Source organism: Andrena cerasifolii, chromosome 7, assembly GCF_050908995.1.
Source record: "Andrena cerasifolii isolate SP2316 chromosome 7, iyAndCera1_principal, whole genome shotgun sequence".
NCBI lineage: Eukaryota > Metazoa > Arthropoda > Insecta > Hymenoptera > Andrenidae > Andrena > Andrena cerasifolii.
This window is the reverse complement of record NC_135124.1, coordinates 12,385,814-12,400,283: the sequence shown is the minus strand read 5'-3', so window position 1 is coordinate 12,400,283 and position 14,470 is coordinate 12,385,814. Positions and strand designations below refer to the sequence as shown.

The following is a 14,470-nucleotide window of genomic DNA, read 5'->3' as shown; positions in this document are numbered from 1 at the left end:
TGTACTGGCTAATATGTATGTATGTAGATGTAAGTACATCGTTGTAAAGGGTTGTAAAGTGTAAAGGAACAAGTCGAATTTGCCCGCCACTGAAAACGAAAGATGGCTCGTCGAATCGTCTGATATCATATAGATGGTCGAAGGGGCATCCGGGAATCTCGGTGTCGGCCATAGTAGAAATGGCGGGTGTTAGCTTACGTGAATGACGGCGATCGTGCTCGAGATTATTATCGAAAAGCAAGTGTTCTGTGTGTGTTTCGCAATACCAGAACGATACCTTAGTATCATATGATTCATCTGGAAGGTAAAGATGCAGAATGTAGCACAAGGAACGACCTCGGATAGTCAGAAGCACGAAAAATCAGTAAGCGTTCACCACGACATTGGAAAGACGTCGTCGACTCCCCAGTCTTCGAACTCCAGTCCCACGAAGTCAGAGACCGAGACCTTCTCCGAGCTGCAGCCACGCTTTATGGCAGACTCGTCGGAGAGCGAGGAGGATAGTGTTTCAGAGGTAAACTAAGCCGAAAACATGCCACGTCGTGAATAAGATATTCGTGCGAGAAGTTGAATACACGCATGTGTACGCACCTATACGCACTATACACGCACACGAACGAATTCGTCGGTCGTTCTGTCGTTCGTCCCGTCCAGTCCAGTCACCGTTTCCCTCTCTTCCCTCCTTTCTACTCCTTTTCTTCTTCTTTCTCACACACGACGTGTGTACGTATTTGAGTGAGCGCGAGCGCGCGCCCCATCTCTCTCTCTCTCTCTGTCTGTCTCTCTCTCTCTCGCTACTCACTCACTGCGCGTCACACACATATACCACATTGTGGGATACAGCGATCGTGTACATGCATGCATGATGCGCGCGCCAATACTTGTATGCCAGCCAGCAGGCACACACACAGGGGTACTTACGTACGTTCCTCCTCCTTTTCACGAGGTCTACTTGAATCGATGTTGATCGTGTTCGATGTATTTTCTTATTTCTTCGCATACCTATTTCCCGTAATTTTCTTATGAAATCGTCGATTTTTACGATGAAAATTAGGTACGACGCTACATAAATAAACACACAGTTGTCAGGCAATCGATTTACATCGATATTTTGTGCAATTTCTTTATTATAATTTTTATTGTTTTGCCATTTACGCCGCGGCGATCAGCGGCGAGTTGCTCATAGACAGAAAAGAGATTCTACTTGCGACTAGAACTTTGGTGAAATTCAAAGAAAACGTGTTGTTGACTGCAACATGACATACCCAACATACAATGTAAATCTAAACTGCGCGCTTTGTAATCGTATAAAAGTAAGACTGATTTGTGAATATTTAGGGAAGCTATAATGTCCTTCTCAGCAAGTTGAAATCTGACATCGAGTGTGGGGTATACTGACGTATAATCGTCAAGCTGGTCACTCTGCTACGAAAGGAGAATTACATATGTATAGATTCTTTAAAAGGGGGAAACGAAGGAAGACCGAGAAGGGAATTTGCGCAGGGTCGTTATATAATCGGGATATATGCGTTAGGAGACAATGGAACGTCAGTACAGACTACAGAGATCACGAACAACACGAACAACGATTGCACATTGTCCTCCCGCTCCTCGGGATATAGGTACACGTACATATGTGTGTATTTATTAGTTGTCGGTTTTATAGATAACATCTTACTCGTCTACCTTTCTAAATTTTCACTAAAGATCCGTTGAGTAACCGCTAATGAGTGATCTGCCGATATCGAATGAAGATGATCATTTATTAGATCATTTATGTGTATTGGAGTATTTTAGATCGCGATGTTTCGTGGCGAACAATAAGAAAGAAAGAAAGAGAAATAACTTTTGTACACCACTTTTCGTGTGCGTCGTCGTGGCTTCGAGTGCTGTATGAGTGTACACGGCATACAAGCACTGGGTAAAGAACTCCGGTTAGCTGTGCTGCATAATCAAGCGCGTGCGCACGCACGTGTACGCCTGTGTACACGTATGTATATGTTTTATAGAAGCTGGCATTTACGTGCATATATATAAAGCACACACAGCGCACGCGCGCGCGTACGTACGTACGTACACTGTTCGCTAGTAAACTCGCGTGTAGGACATTCGCCCGCGCGCGCTCTCCTGCCTGCCCTACGTGCATACGTGCGTGCCTGCGTGTTCGTGTACATATACGCGAGTGGTGTGCTAGTATTTTACGTCCGCTTGCACTACGTTGTTGTGCGCCACCCAGCGGAGTTCTCCTCGGCCGCGTTTCTCGCGTATTCGTGCGAGTTCGTAAGCCTGCTTGCCTGTCGGTCGGTCGCCTCTATACCTTCTCTAAACGTTCATAGACGTATTATTTCTACCTTCATCCTAACAATTCACTCCGTCTTCGATACTGTCAACGAGTTGTTCCAGCTCCATCCTTGCCTCTGTCTCTACCGGCGGTTGCCTCGACTCTCCCCGTGTCGCTCGTGTTCGTGGCGTGGAAATTGTGTGGAGAAGCGGGGCCACCATATTATTCTATATTCTGCCAGCAGCGGTTACACGGAACTCCTTTTTTTTCCTACGATTTTTTTCGGTCTGAACGATTGCGTTAGTCGAAACGACGTACTTGCGCGATTAGTGGATACGCGACGATTTCTCTGCTTCGGATTCGAAGAAAATAAACGGACAGAAACGGAAAGGAACGGAAAGGAATGGAAAGAATAGGAAAGAATAGAAAAGAATAGGAGAGAAAAGAAAAGAAAAGAAAAGAGAAAAACAGAAACAACCGAGACGCGTAGGTACGCGGGCAGAGTATAGCGAAAAAGTGTCAGTTTCGTCCTTCTTGGAATGGCTGCACATTGTTCTTATGTCTGTGTTCACTGGCGAGCGGTATTAGTGGCTTAGAGAAGACACGATACTTTCACCCATCTTCTGATTTGCGTTTATGTCTCATCGGTTTCCACTGGTCGCGCGAGAGGATATGACCTCTACGCGAGATGTACGTACGATAATCATTTGGATTTTATAAAAGTCTTAACTTGTTCTTATTAGAAATATAGAGGCCTAATCGTAAGCATATAACCCGCACTGCAAGGATACTTTTCTGCCCCTCTACTTTCTTCAATCAATCACATTCTCTGTAACTGTTATTTAATCCTTCAACAAACACTTTAGTAGTTTGTCATTTTCTCACTATGTTTGATTAATTTGATTTGATAATTTATATAATACGATTAATATATCCTCGGTTATATTCCGTATTCCGCATTCCCCATTCCGTATTCAGTATTCCGTATTCCGTACAATTTCCAATAACAACTATATTTCTGTAATATTTCTCCGACAGGTTTTGCTTTGTAAAAAAACCTCTAATTGTTCAATAATTCTTTACTTTGCTTTCAAACGTTTGCAATGAGTTCTTTTAAACGTCACTAAAACTATTGCCCGGATTAATCAAGTACGCCGTTATTGTACATATCTTTTTTATTGTCTTGCCTATTAGTTATACAGGAATATTATTAAAATGATTGTGACTCAGCAGCTTACCTTCAACGATCTTTGCTACTTTTGTATTCGACAACAAACAAGAAACCTAGAAATTTATATGCTTACGTTTACGCTTACGCTTATGCTTACGGTTACACTTACACTTACGATAAGCACATTATACTACATAAGTAACAGAGCATGTTACTTATGTCGTAGACGTCTTACGGTCGGGAAATATTTCTACACGCGAGTGTGTAAGGAAACTGGTGAATTCTTTTAAATAAAACTGAACTGTATCCTTGCTATAACATATATATTGTTCTCCTAATTATGTAATATGTGTTTACAATAGGATGCGATCCTACTAAGAATAGTGTTATTATTTTATGTACAGGTGGAGTGTTTTGCGATTGATCAGGTTGAATTAGACGAAGGTCATCATTTAGAATCATCCAAGTTTCTATTAACTTCCGGAGATCCAGAAAGATCCGTGGACCCTGACACTCAGGCACGGTTAGAAGCCTTGCTGGAAGTGGCTGGTATTGGCAAGTTGTCGTCAGGCGATGACGACAGGAAGCACTTGGCTGATCACGAAGTGCTCCGTCGCTTAACATCTAGCGTTTCTTGTGCATTAGATGAAGCAGCAGCTGCATTAACTCGTATGCGTAGCGATAATCCACGCACACAAAACGAAAAACGCTCTCTTGTAGAGGCCTGCACTGACGGTGACGTTGGTACTGTTAGGAAATTATTAACGGAAGGACGCAGCGTTCACGAGACTACAGAGGAGGGAGAGAGTTTGCTCTCTCTCGCCTGTCAAGCCGGTTACTACGAACTTGCTCAGGTTTGGATTTTCTTTCATACTTTCTTTATAGTATGTACGTACATAGACAATTTACCTACAACAGATACTATTATTTGATAACAGACAGCTATTATTTGGCCTGGGAAATTTTATTCGACACTTAAATTCAATCTGTTGGAATTATACATGTCTCGTTGTTAGGAAGAAAAAAATACCCAAAGCGACTGAACTATTTGTCGAGTGTTTGGGGTAGACAGTTTATTCGCGTAGAACATCATTGTACCCTTTACACTTTTTCCCTTTACCATCTAATTTTCTGCAGAGAAACGTTTGTAGTGTGTGTTAGTTGCGAATGTTACAGCAAACATGTGTTGTAAAGTGTTCAAATTTTTAACAATTTTTCCACGAGGGAAAACATTTCTACTCAAGTGTTTATGGTAACTTGTTATATGGACAGGTACTTTTGGCAATGAATGCAAACGTAGAGGACCGTGGCATAAAGGGGGATTGTACCCCTTTAATGGAGGCTGCCAGTGCAGGGCACGTAGATGTTGTAAGCTTGGTTATTGCTCATGGAGCTGATGTGAATGCTCAATCTACTTCAGGTAGGGAATATTTTTAATACAAGCTTCTGTCGAGCTTGAATTATAACGTGTGCGTTCGTATGTACGCTAGAAGTAAAAAATTTAAAGTTTGTTATACTTTCAGGTAACACACCCCTTATGTACGGCTGCGCGGGTGGTCACGAAGAGGTAGTGCGAGTATTGTTAGAAGCAGGTGCCAATGTGGAGGATCATAATGAGAATGGCCATACGCCGTTAATGGAAGCAGCCAGTGCTGGACATGTTCCAGTAGCCAAGATCTTGCTAGAACATGGTGCCGGAATTAATACTCATTCCAATGAATTTAAAGAATCCGCGCTAACACTGGCCTGCTATAAGGGGCATTTGGAAATGGTTCGCTTTCTATTAGAAGCTGGTGCGGACCAGGTACGCTTAGATGCGGTTAATTTGATTATTTATCAATTTTTGGGTATTTAATCGAGGACGAGAAAGTAAAAGACTGGAGTTTATAGGAACACAAGACCGATGAAATGCACACTGCCCTTATGGAAGCATCGATGGATGGTCATGTGGAAGTAGCTCGTTTACTATTAGATTCAGGCGCGCAGGTGAATATGCCAACAGACAGTTTTGAATCTCCATTAACTTTGGCTGCTTGTGGAGGTCACGTTGATCTTGCTATGCTTCTAATCGAGAGAGGAGCGAATATCGAGGAGGTGAACGATGAAGGTTATACCCCGTTAATGGAAGCGGCGCGCGAGGGCCATGAGGAAATGGTTGCTTTACTTCTAAGTCAAGGTAGAAACTTGACCAACTTGTTTATTCAATAGTACACAAGTTCTGTTGTCACTGTAAATAATGAATATATATATGTATATTCTGATATAGGAGCGAATATCAATGCTCAAACGGAGGAAACGCAGGAAACAGCACTTACCTTAGCTTGTTGCGGTGGCTTTTTAGAAGTGGCTGACTTTCTAATTAAAGCAGGAGCTGATATAGAATTGGGTGCCTCTACCCCGTTAATGGAAGCCGCACAAGAAGGTCATCAGGAACTTGTTCGCTATTTACTTGAATCTGCGGCAGATGTTCACGCTCAAACGCAAACGGGGGATACGGCATTAACGTATGCTTGTGAAAATGGTCATACTGATGTTGCGGATCTCTTACTCCAGTTTGGTGCTAATTTGGTATGTTATTGTTCGATCGACAAAAAGTTACGTACAAAAATATCTACGCGTGAATTCATACATACATTTGTGTATACATGTACTCATATTCGTCTCATTTTCTAGGAGCACGAATCGGAAGGAGGCAGAACACCGTTAATGAAGGCGTGTAGAGCCGGCCATCTCTGTACAGTTCAGTTTCTTATATCGAAACGTGCGGATGTTAATAGGCAAACGACAAATAACGATCATACTCCGCTCTCATTGGCTTGTGCTGGTGGTCACCTTGCAGTTGTAGAACTCTTGCTTGCACAGTCTGCAAACCCCTTTCACAAGTTGAAGGTACGAACTATATATATATGTTCTTTATTGGTCCCCTGAGGGTTACAATCTCCCGCCTTACACCTCTCCATCCTCCGCCATTACACCCATAACTTACAACTAAAACTTACACTAACTTTAACCTACACTAGACCTTAACCTAAGCCCTTATAACTACGCCGCCACGCTTCGCACACACTCACCCCCCTTCCCTATCCTTGACCTCCGCTTCCGCTCACTTCCTCTGTCACTTCCATCTGTCCATTCTCCCCACCATTTATATATTCTCCTCAACCACCTCTCCCTCATCCCCTAGCACCTCCCCCACAATACCTCCCACATATGCTCCCATATCTCTTCCCCCCACCCGCACATCCTACACATCCTTTTTTCATCTTCTTCCTAATACCTCTCCCCTCTTCAAATACCCAGGTACTCCCGCCCCCTTCAGGGCCCCATACCACCTGTTGTAATTCGATTCCCTTATCATTATCTACCTCACCTCTCCTCCTCCTGCAGCCTTCTGTCTCTATCCACTAACTCCTCCCCTCTCACCCTCAGCCTTTCCACCTCCTTCACAGTACACTCCATTCCCTCGAAAAATTGCTTCCTTTCGTTCTCCCATCTTCCTATAACCTTATCCCTTCTAGCCCTTTCCTTATCTCCCCCCAACATAACTTGGCCAATTCTCCACCTTCCACCTCCCCTAGCTTCCTCTCAAACTCCCACGCCCTTACCCCGCCCGTAAGTCCCCATCTTTCCTCCTCATCCCTGCAACATTCCAAAACACTATTTTACAGCTCCCACTCCCTTCAGTCCCACTCCCTTCCCTTTCTCTCCTCCCCAATTTCTTCGTTTCCCTGGTCATCAGCCCATTTGTCCCCCAACTCATCCCACCTTCTCATCTTCCCATTTACCCACATCTTCAGGTAACCTACTCTCTTTCTTTAATTCCTCTTTCACTTTAACTCCGTCATCATTTCCCTTATTAAACCTTCCATGCTTCCCTTCTCCTCCTTCCCACCCCTCTTTCTCCTCCCTTTCCTTTCTCTTTTTCTCCCGTATTCCTCCAAGCTATCCACACTACTCACACTATCCCTGCTGCGCTTTTCACTCTCCTGCATCCCTCCTTTTCCCTTTACTTTTTCCTCCTTGTCTCTCTCCCTCTCGCCCCCTTAGTCCTTCACCATCTTTTACCCTTCTCCTTCTTAGCTGTCTCCACTCTTCCCTAATTCTTTCCGTATTTAATCCCCTTTTGTCCTAATCCTTAACTCCTTACTATTTTCCTTTTTCTCTCTTTCAAATCTTCCCCCGCCTTCCTCTCTCGTTCTTCTGCTAAACCATAGAGCTCTCCACCTGTTTCTTCTCCGCTATCTTCCCGCTCAAATTCAATATCACGCCATACCTAACCTCCAACTCTTTCCCTTCTCCCTTTCAAACTCCTGTCTGCCCTTAACTGTGCTCACCCCTGGTCTCCCCCTTCACCTTACACGTCCTTCACTACCTTACACACTCACGACTCTCCTTCACCAACTCACTCCACTTTCACTCCAGCTACAGCACACACTACCTTCACACACCTTACACTCTCGTGACCGGAAACGGAAGTCCAGGTACGAACTAAAAAATTCCTAATTTTTTCATATGACTATGGATAAAATTTTAAATCTTCTTGTAGGACAATTCTACAATGTTAATAGAAGCTGCCAAGGGTGGCCATACTAGCGTAGTACAACTTCTGTTGGATTATCCCCACAGTATTATGATGAGTGCCCCGCATAATGCAGCGCCTACGCCCATGTTGCTTCCACAACAACCGCCGCAGCAGCAGCAGCAGCAGCAGCAACAACAACAACAACAGCAGCAGCAGCAGCAACAGCAGCAACAACAACAACCGCCACAGCAGCAGCAACAACAACAACCGCCGCCGCAGCAGCAACAACAACAACCGCCGCCGCAACAGCAGCACATAACTCATCAACAGCATATGTCCCATCAACAACAAGCATCCACGCAACCGCAACCACACCATCAACAGCAACATCATGCCGCAGAACAACCGCAGGCGCAAAACCTTCAACCTAAACATAATACACAGAAATCGTTGTTAAGAAAGAATCGATCGGTAACCATGATGCCCGATATGAGTCTTACTTCCGCTGAGGCGCAGCAAGTTCGTTCTCAGCCCGCGGGAGAGTCAATCGTAGCAACGAAAGACGATACTAATATTCTGGATAAAGGCAGTGGAGGATTTACTAACCTTTCAGAACCTAATATTAGCCTTAGCCCTGCACCAGCGCCGACGACGGGATTAAATGTTTCGGAGAGTCGAAAGAACACTCGACAGGAACAAATTTTACATAAGCAACAAATTCTTGAGGAACTACAGGTAAGTGTTTTCAACGAATTCAAATATAAAGTTTTATCCACTGATAGGGCTAACGTGTTTTGTATTCTACGAATGTGTCAGAGGGTAGAAAGAGAACTTCAAATTAAGGGTGCAAGTCACTTGTTTTCCGGTTCAAGAAATTCCGTTGTAACTCAACAACAGCAACAACTAGAAGATCCCAGTGAACCAGATACGATGTCACCAGGTATATTGAAACCTCGATTATTTCTTGATTCTTTTCTATTTACTAATAGTAATTTAGACACTTTGTGAAGTAGTTAGTGTTCCTAAAAGCAGTATTTTCGATCAAAAGGTCTGGTTTGCAGTACCACCGGTATTTCCGGAAATTCGTTAACCCATCAGGGTGCCAGCCAGGCAATGACGCTGTATAACGCTTTTCTCCGAGGAAAACGGGTTGCACACCAAGAAGCTCAGCTGTCTTCACCTCCTGAAATTTTTCCAACAAATTCACTGTCACTCGCAACGATACCTGTTACGTCGTCTGTTCCGTTGGTTACCTCTAATACATCTTCGGCAACTATGCCTAATCCTCCAAGCATATCTACTCCTCCCGCTGTCATGACTGTTTCCCAACCTATTACCGCGAGTAGCGATGTCAGCCAAAATACAGCCATAAGTGATCGCCCGAAAGCCAAACCTGTCTCCAAGAAGGAGGGTAAAAATATTCGGAAAGCTGCGTCCACTGCAGTTGGCGAGAAACTGCAGCAGCAACAGCAGCAGCAGCAACAACAACAACAAATGGCAGGTCTTCAACAACAGTACCAGCAGAAACAACGACAACATACCTATCAAGTTCAACAGGTACATCAACTGCAGCAACTTAATCAACAGCTCCAGTTGCAACTGGATCAAGTACAGGTTTGTGTTTTATACTTTTAGCTTTTTATGCGCTTTCTATTCGTAGAAATGATAACTTGTAAGCGCAAAACCGAATACACTAGTGTACAACCATTTTGCGCAGCAGATGCCACTATTTTTTTCTTATATAAAATGGCCCGCTGATTCCGAAAATAAGGTCCAAAAATTTTCTATCGCCCTTCTTTTTCACGATTTTTATTAATAATTCGGTTCTTTAATTTCCATCGATTTCACCCGAACTACTGAACCGGTTTGAAAATTTTGTGAGGTACATTTGTTGGGGATTCAATTATCTTGAATTTGATATAATTTTCGACCTAATCGGACATTCGTAATACGAAATATTCGCAATTAAGTGTGGCTACCTTTTAAACAGACAGGTAAAATGTTATTTTATATCTCGAAAACGTATCCGTAGAAAATTTTGTAGACCTTATTTTCGGAATCAGCGGGCCACTTTACATAAGAAAAAAATAGTGGCACCTGGTGCGCAATTTTTTTTTTATTTTGGAAACTAGTGCTACTTATACTTATAACTAGGTGCAGCAGCAGCAGCAGAAGCAACAGCAACTACAACAACCACAATCACAACCGTTGCAACAACAACCGCAAGCCCAACAGCAGCCACTACAATTGCAACAACAGCAATCGCAACAGCAGCAAGCACAGTCGCAGCAGCCGCAAGTGCAATCTCAGCAACAAGCTGGAACAATAACTGCTAACGGAAACAACGTACTGATGCCAACCCAATTAATGTCTCATCTTCATTCGACACATACTCATCACCTTCACGATCAGGTACTTACAGACCATTTCTCAGAAGTATACACATTACGTAGAGAGAAAGTGAATATATACCGATTTTTATGTGTATAAATTTAATGTGCAGCAAACAACTCAGCAAAATCTTACGGAGCAAACAGATCCTGAGTTGGCAAGACTGCATCGAGATGGAGCTTGTCCCTTTGTCGCCGCTGCTCAAAAAGCGAAGGCACTTTGTACCAGTGAAAGCGTTATAAAATTAGAGGATGGTACACATATTCCCCTCGATGATGCTTTTGAAATCTTTCGATCTATTGGTTTTGATGATACTGTTGATGGTAAGTAATTGATTGCGTCAAAAAATTCTGTTGGAGGAGTAAAATTTTAATCAATTAAGTAAAAATTAACTTCGATTTTAATTGGAAATTCCATTTCTACTGGTCTATTTCTTTGTTTTTGATTCATGTCATTGCACGTGATTTATTCGGGAACATTCTCTGTTTAAGTAGCGACAGAAGATCAAGAGAAGCTTGAACTAAAAAGATTAGAAATATCGAGCGGCATGGATCCACAACAACCGCAACAACAACAACAGCAGCGACAGCAGCAGCAGCAGCAGCAGCAGCAACAACAACAACATTTACAAACTACACAAATAGTTCAACAGACAACCAGTCCTTATACATCTCAAGGATATTTTACCAATCCTGTGTTGTCGGTACCATCTGTTTCGTTACCAACTTTGCCTTCGCTTCAAGTAACCAGCGCTGGTGTTCAAATACAGGCAGATATACCAGCAGGTTTGCAATTGACCAGTGAACAGCTAGAAAACAAAGACTTTAGAGACGGATATCTTGATGGCCTTCGATTTCATTTGGAGTCACGATTGTCTCTCCAGTCATCTCAGATAAGTGAGTTTCGTATGTACAAATATATATAAATATATATTTATATATATATATGTATATATTTGTATGTATACTGCTACTAATAATAATAACAGTAATAATAGTAACAGTAATAATAATAATAATCGTAATACGAAGGTATTATATTTGATTATACATGTATATATATTATATATTTTCCAATTAGCATTTCCTACACAAGCTTTACCTAATCAAGTTCAAGTAGCTACTCAAACTCAAGCACCAGCAACAACAACAGCTGCGACCATTGTTGCTTCAGACAAGAAGCAAGTTTATACTGCGCCAACGACTGGTAAAGGTAAAAAGGGGAGGTACCCCCTTCTGACTCAGCAACAGTCATGCCAACAACAGCAAACTGCCAATACCCAACAGCAAACTCCTAATTTTCAAAGTCAGAATTACCAATTAGATCCAACGACAGGTGAGAAAGTATAGTTTTAAGCTGATATTAGGCGAAAATTATATCCACTCGACGTTTTCCTAATGGAAGTTTACTATTTAGTTGCTGGTCAATATACGACAGGTGTTCCAACGGTTGGTGGTTATACAACAAACCAAGTACCTCCTGCACCATTCTCCTGTATGGATGTGGATTCTGAAACAGACAGTAATCATGATACAGCCCTGACTTTGGCATGCGCTGGTGGACACGAAGAGCTTGTTGAGCTGCTGTTAAGTCGTGGCGCGGATATAGGTAGCGTCTACTGGCAACATGGTGTAATTTTACTCTTATCGGTCCTGTCCTGCAGATATAAACATCAACATGCATCAATTTACAGAACATAGAGATAAAAAGGGGTTTACTCCACTGATTTTGGCAGCAACGGCAGGGCATCAGAAGGTGGTAGAGATTCTTTCGAATAATGGGGCTGATATAGAGGCTCAGTCTGAACGTACCAAGGATACACCTCTGTCTCTCGCCTGCAGTGGTGGTAGATACGAAGTGGTAGAACTTTTACTTAGTCGGAATGCCAATAAGGAACATCGTAACGTCTCTGATTACACACCTTTGAGCCTTGCTGCATCCGGTGGTTACGTTAATATAATAAAGCTTCTCCTTAGTCATGGTGCTGAAATTAACTCCCGGACTGGCTCAAAATTAGGTATTTCTCCGCTAATGCTTGCCGCTATGAATGGTCACGTTGGTACGTTTATCAATAGAAAAAAGATTATTGATTTTTTTTTTAAAAAAAGAAAAAGAAAAGGAAAGAAAAACATAAGACATAATAAATTTCTTAATGATAAATTGTGCAGCGGCGGTGAAACTGTTACTCGATATGGGCAGCGACATAAATGCTCAAATTGAAACTAATCGTAATACGGCGCTAACGTTGGCGTGTTTTCAAGGAAGACACGAGGTGGTTAGTCTTCTCCTTGATCGCAAAGCTAACGTGGAACATCGAGCCAAGGTATACGCCAGTATCTCTTTACATACACGTTCGTCCTTAACAAACGAAATATCTACACGTATTTATTAATTATTCGCTGACATAATCGGCTGGACAATGCATATGCGTATGTATATATTTTCCATAGACTGGATTAACGCCGTTAATGGAAGCAGCTAGTGGAGGATATGTCGAGGTTGGGCGTGTCTTACTCACTAAAGGGGCAGATGTTAATGCTACTCCTGTCCCGTCATCCCGCGATACTGCCCTCACCATTGCTGCTGACAAAGGACACTGCCGTTTCGTAGAATTATTACTATCGAGGTGAAATTTAATTCTTCCTCTATCTCGCGAATGATTTCTTTTCTTATTTCATCATCACCTCTCCAGCACGCAAATATATATTTTACAAATGTTGTAGAGGGACTCAAGTTGAAGTGAAAAATAAGAAGGGAAATAGTCCGTTGTGGTTAGCAGCAAACGGTGGACACCTAAACGTTGTTGATTTGCTGTACCATGCGGGCGCAGATATCGATTCGCAGGATAATCGTAAGGTATGCGAGACTTTATATTTAAATAACCGTGTCAAATTTCTTTCACTTCTTCTTCTTCTTCCCGTGTTAAAAATTATAGGTGTCTTGTTTGATGGCTGCTTTTCGCAAGGGGCATGTTAAAGTTGTCAAGTGGATGGTAAATCATGTTACTCAGTTTCCAAGTGACCAAGAAATGACAAGATATATAGCGACCGTCAGTGACAAGGAACTACTAGAGAAATGTCAGGAGTGCGTAGATATAATTCGAGCAGCGAAAGAGACCCAAGCAGCAAAAGCGTATAAAAATGCCAAGATATTATTAGAGGAACTTGATATGGAGAAAACTAGAGAAGAATCGAAGAAAGCGACTGCTGCTCGCAGGCGAGAAAGAAAGAAAAAGAAAAAGCTGGAGAAGAAAGAGGAGAAAAGAAAATTGCACGAAGAGTATAAGAAAAGTGAAGCGAATTACGAGGAGAAAGAGGAGAACGGGAAGAAATCCGGGGACGAAGAATGCGACAGGGGAGATGATAGTGAACATGAAACTGGCGACGTTTGCGAGCGAATGGACAGTATGCCATCTCCGGTTAACAGAAGCCCGGAGGATCCTGATAGAGAAGAGGGTGACAGTGGAATCGACGCGAACAGCCAAGGCAGTTGCAGTAGTAGCGATGTGAAAACTAGAGAGAAGAAGAAGGATAAGAAGAAAAAGAAAGCCAATAGTCCTGCTAGCAATGAAAAGGATGGATCCCCACAACGATCGCCAAAGTCTGTGATTGCGCAAAGTGCCGCGTTATCACAAAATTCCATCACTCCAACCAAATCTCAAGCTAATACCTCGGAAAAGTAAGTAGAGATCAGCGATCAGCTTCACGCTTCGTGTCGGTTTCAATGGTGATGTTTTAAATTTTCAGAAGAATCATAAATAACGTCGCTAACGGAGTATCCGTAGCTTCGACAAGTTCTTCCCTTACGTCGAGTAGCCGGTCCTCCGGCGTTAATTGTGGCGAACGTAAATTGAAAGGCCAACTGGTATTCGAATCTTCGAGACATCCGGCCGATAGGGAAGATTTCGAGGCAACGGGAAACGAAACGTACATGCCTGGCAAAGGCAAGAAGTCTTACAATAATAACCAATACGATGGGGATGCATTGAACCCTACCACAAAGGCAAACAGTACAACAAGTCCCAAACAAGGCGGCAAGCGCGAAGAAGGTTGGAAGGAAGTAGTGCGAAAGTAAGGAAAGCTAGTTTGCCCTTTCTTCTTTCTGT

At 42.7% G+C, this 14,470-nt stretch overlaps 1 protein-coding gene across 10 annotated transcripts in view; it reads left to right on the top strand.

The window, feature by feature from the left end:
• Positions 1 to 92: 92 nt before the first annotated feature.
• Positions 93 to 14,470, top strand: part of Mask (multiple ankyrin repeats single KH domain) — a 20,627-nt gene continuing 6,249 nt past the window's right edge. Inside the window, exons 1-22 of one of the 10 annotated variants that reach the window (XM_076816596.1) lie at positions 94 to 514; positions 3,857 to 4,001; positions 4,098 to 4,306; positions 4,725 to 4,872; positions 4,976 to 5,256; positions 5,343 to 5,628; positions 5,719 to 6,020; positions 6,126 to 6,341; positions 7,999 to 8,709; positions 8,791 to 8,914; positions 9,023 to 9,588; positions 10,129 to 10,386; positions 10,478 to 10,688; positions 10,857 to 11,261; positions 11,446 to 11,700; positions 11,782 to 11,973; positions 12,059 to 12,424; positions 12,534 to 12,688; positions 12,816 to 12,991; positions 13,089 to 13,221; positions 13,301 to 14,043; positions 14,112 to 14,435. In XM_076816596.1, coding sequence (XP_076672711.1) covers positions 311 to 514; positions 3,857 to 4,001; positions 4,098 to 4,306; positions 4,725 to 4,872; positions 4,976 to 5,256; positions 5,343 to 5,628; positions 5,719 to 6,020; positions 6,126 to 6,341; positions 7,999 to 8,709; positions 8,791 to 8,914; positions 9,023 to 9,588; positions 10,129 to 10,386; positions 10,478 to 10,688; positions 10,857 to 11,261; positions 11,446 to 11,700; positions 11,782 to 11,973; positions 12,059 to 12,424; positions 12,534 to 12,688; positions 12,816 to 12,991; positions 13,089 to 13,221; positions 13,301 to 14,043; positions 14,112 to 14,435 — 6,410 coding nt within the window. In that variant the 5' untranslated portion in view covers positions 94 to 310. Of the gene's footprint in view, positions 515 to 2,233; positions 2,972 to 3,856; positions 4,307 to 4,724; positions 4,873 to 4,975; positions 5,257 to 5,342; positions 5,629 to 5,718; positions 6,021 to 6,125; positions 6,342 to 7,998; positions 8,710 to 8,790; positions 8,915 to 9,022; positions 9,589 to 10,128; positions 10,387 to 10,477; positions 10,689 to 10,856; positions 11,262 to 11,445; positions 11,701 to 11,781; positions 11,974 to 12,058; positions 12,425 to 12,533; positions 12,689 to 12,815; positions 12,992 to 13,088; positions 13,222 to 13,300; positions 14,044 to 14,111; positions 14,436 to 14,470 lie in introns of those variants that run through there. The other 9 variants (XM_076816594.1, XM_076816595.1, XM_076816591.1 and 6 more) reach the window with 9 other exon arrangements.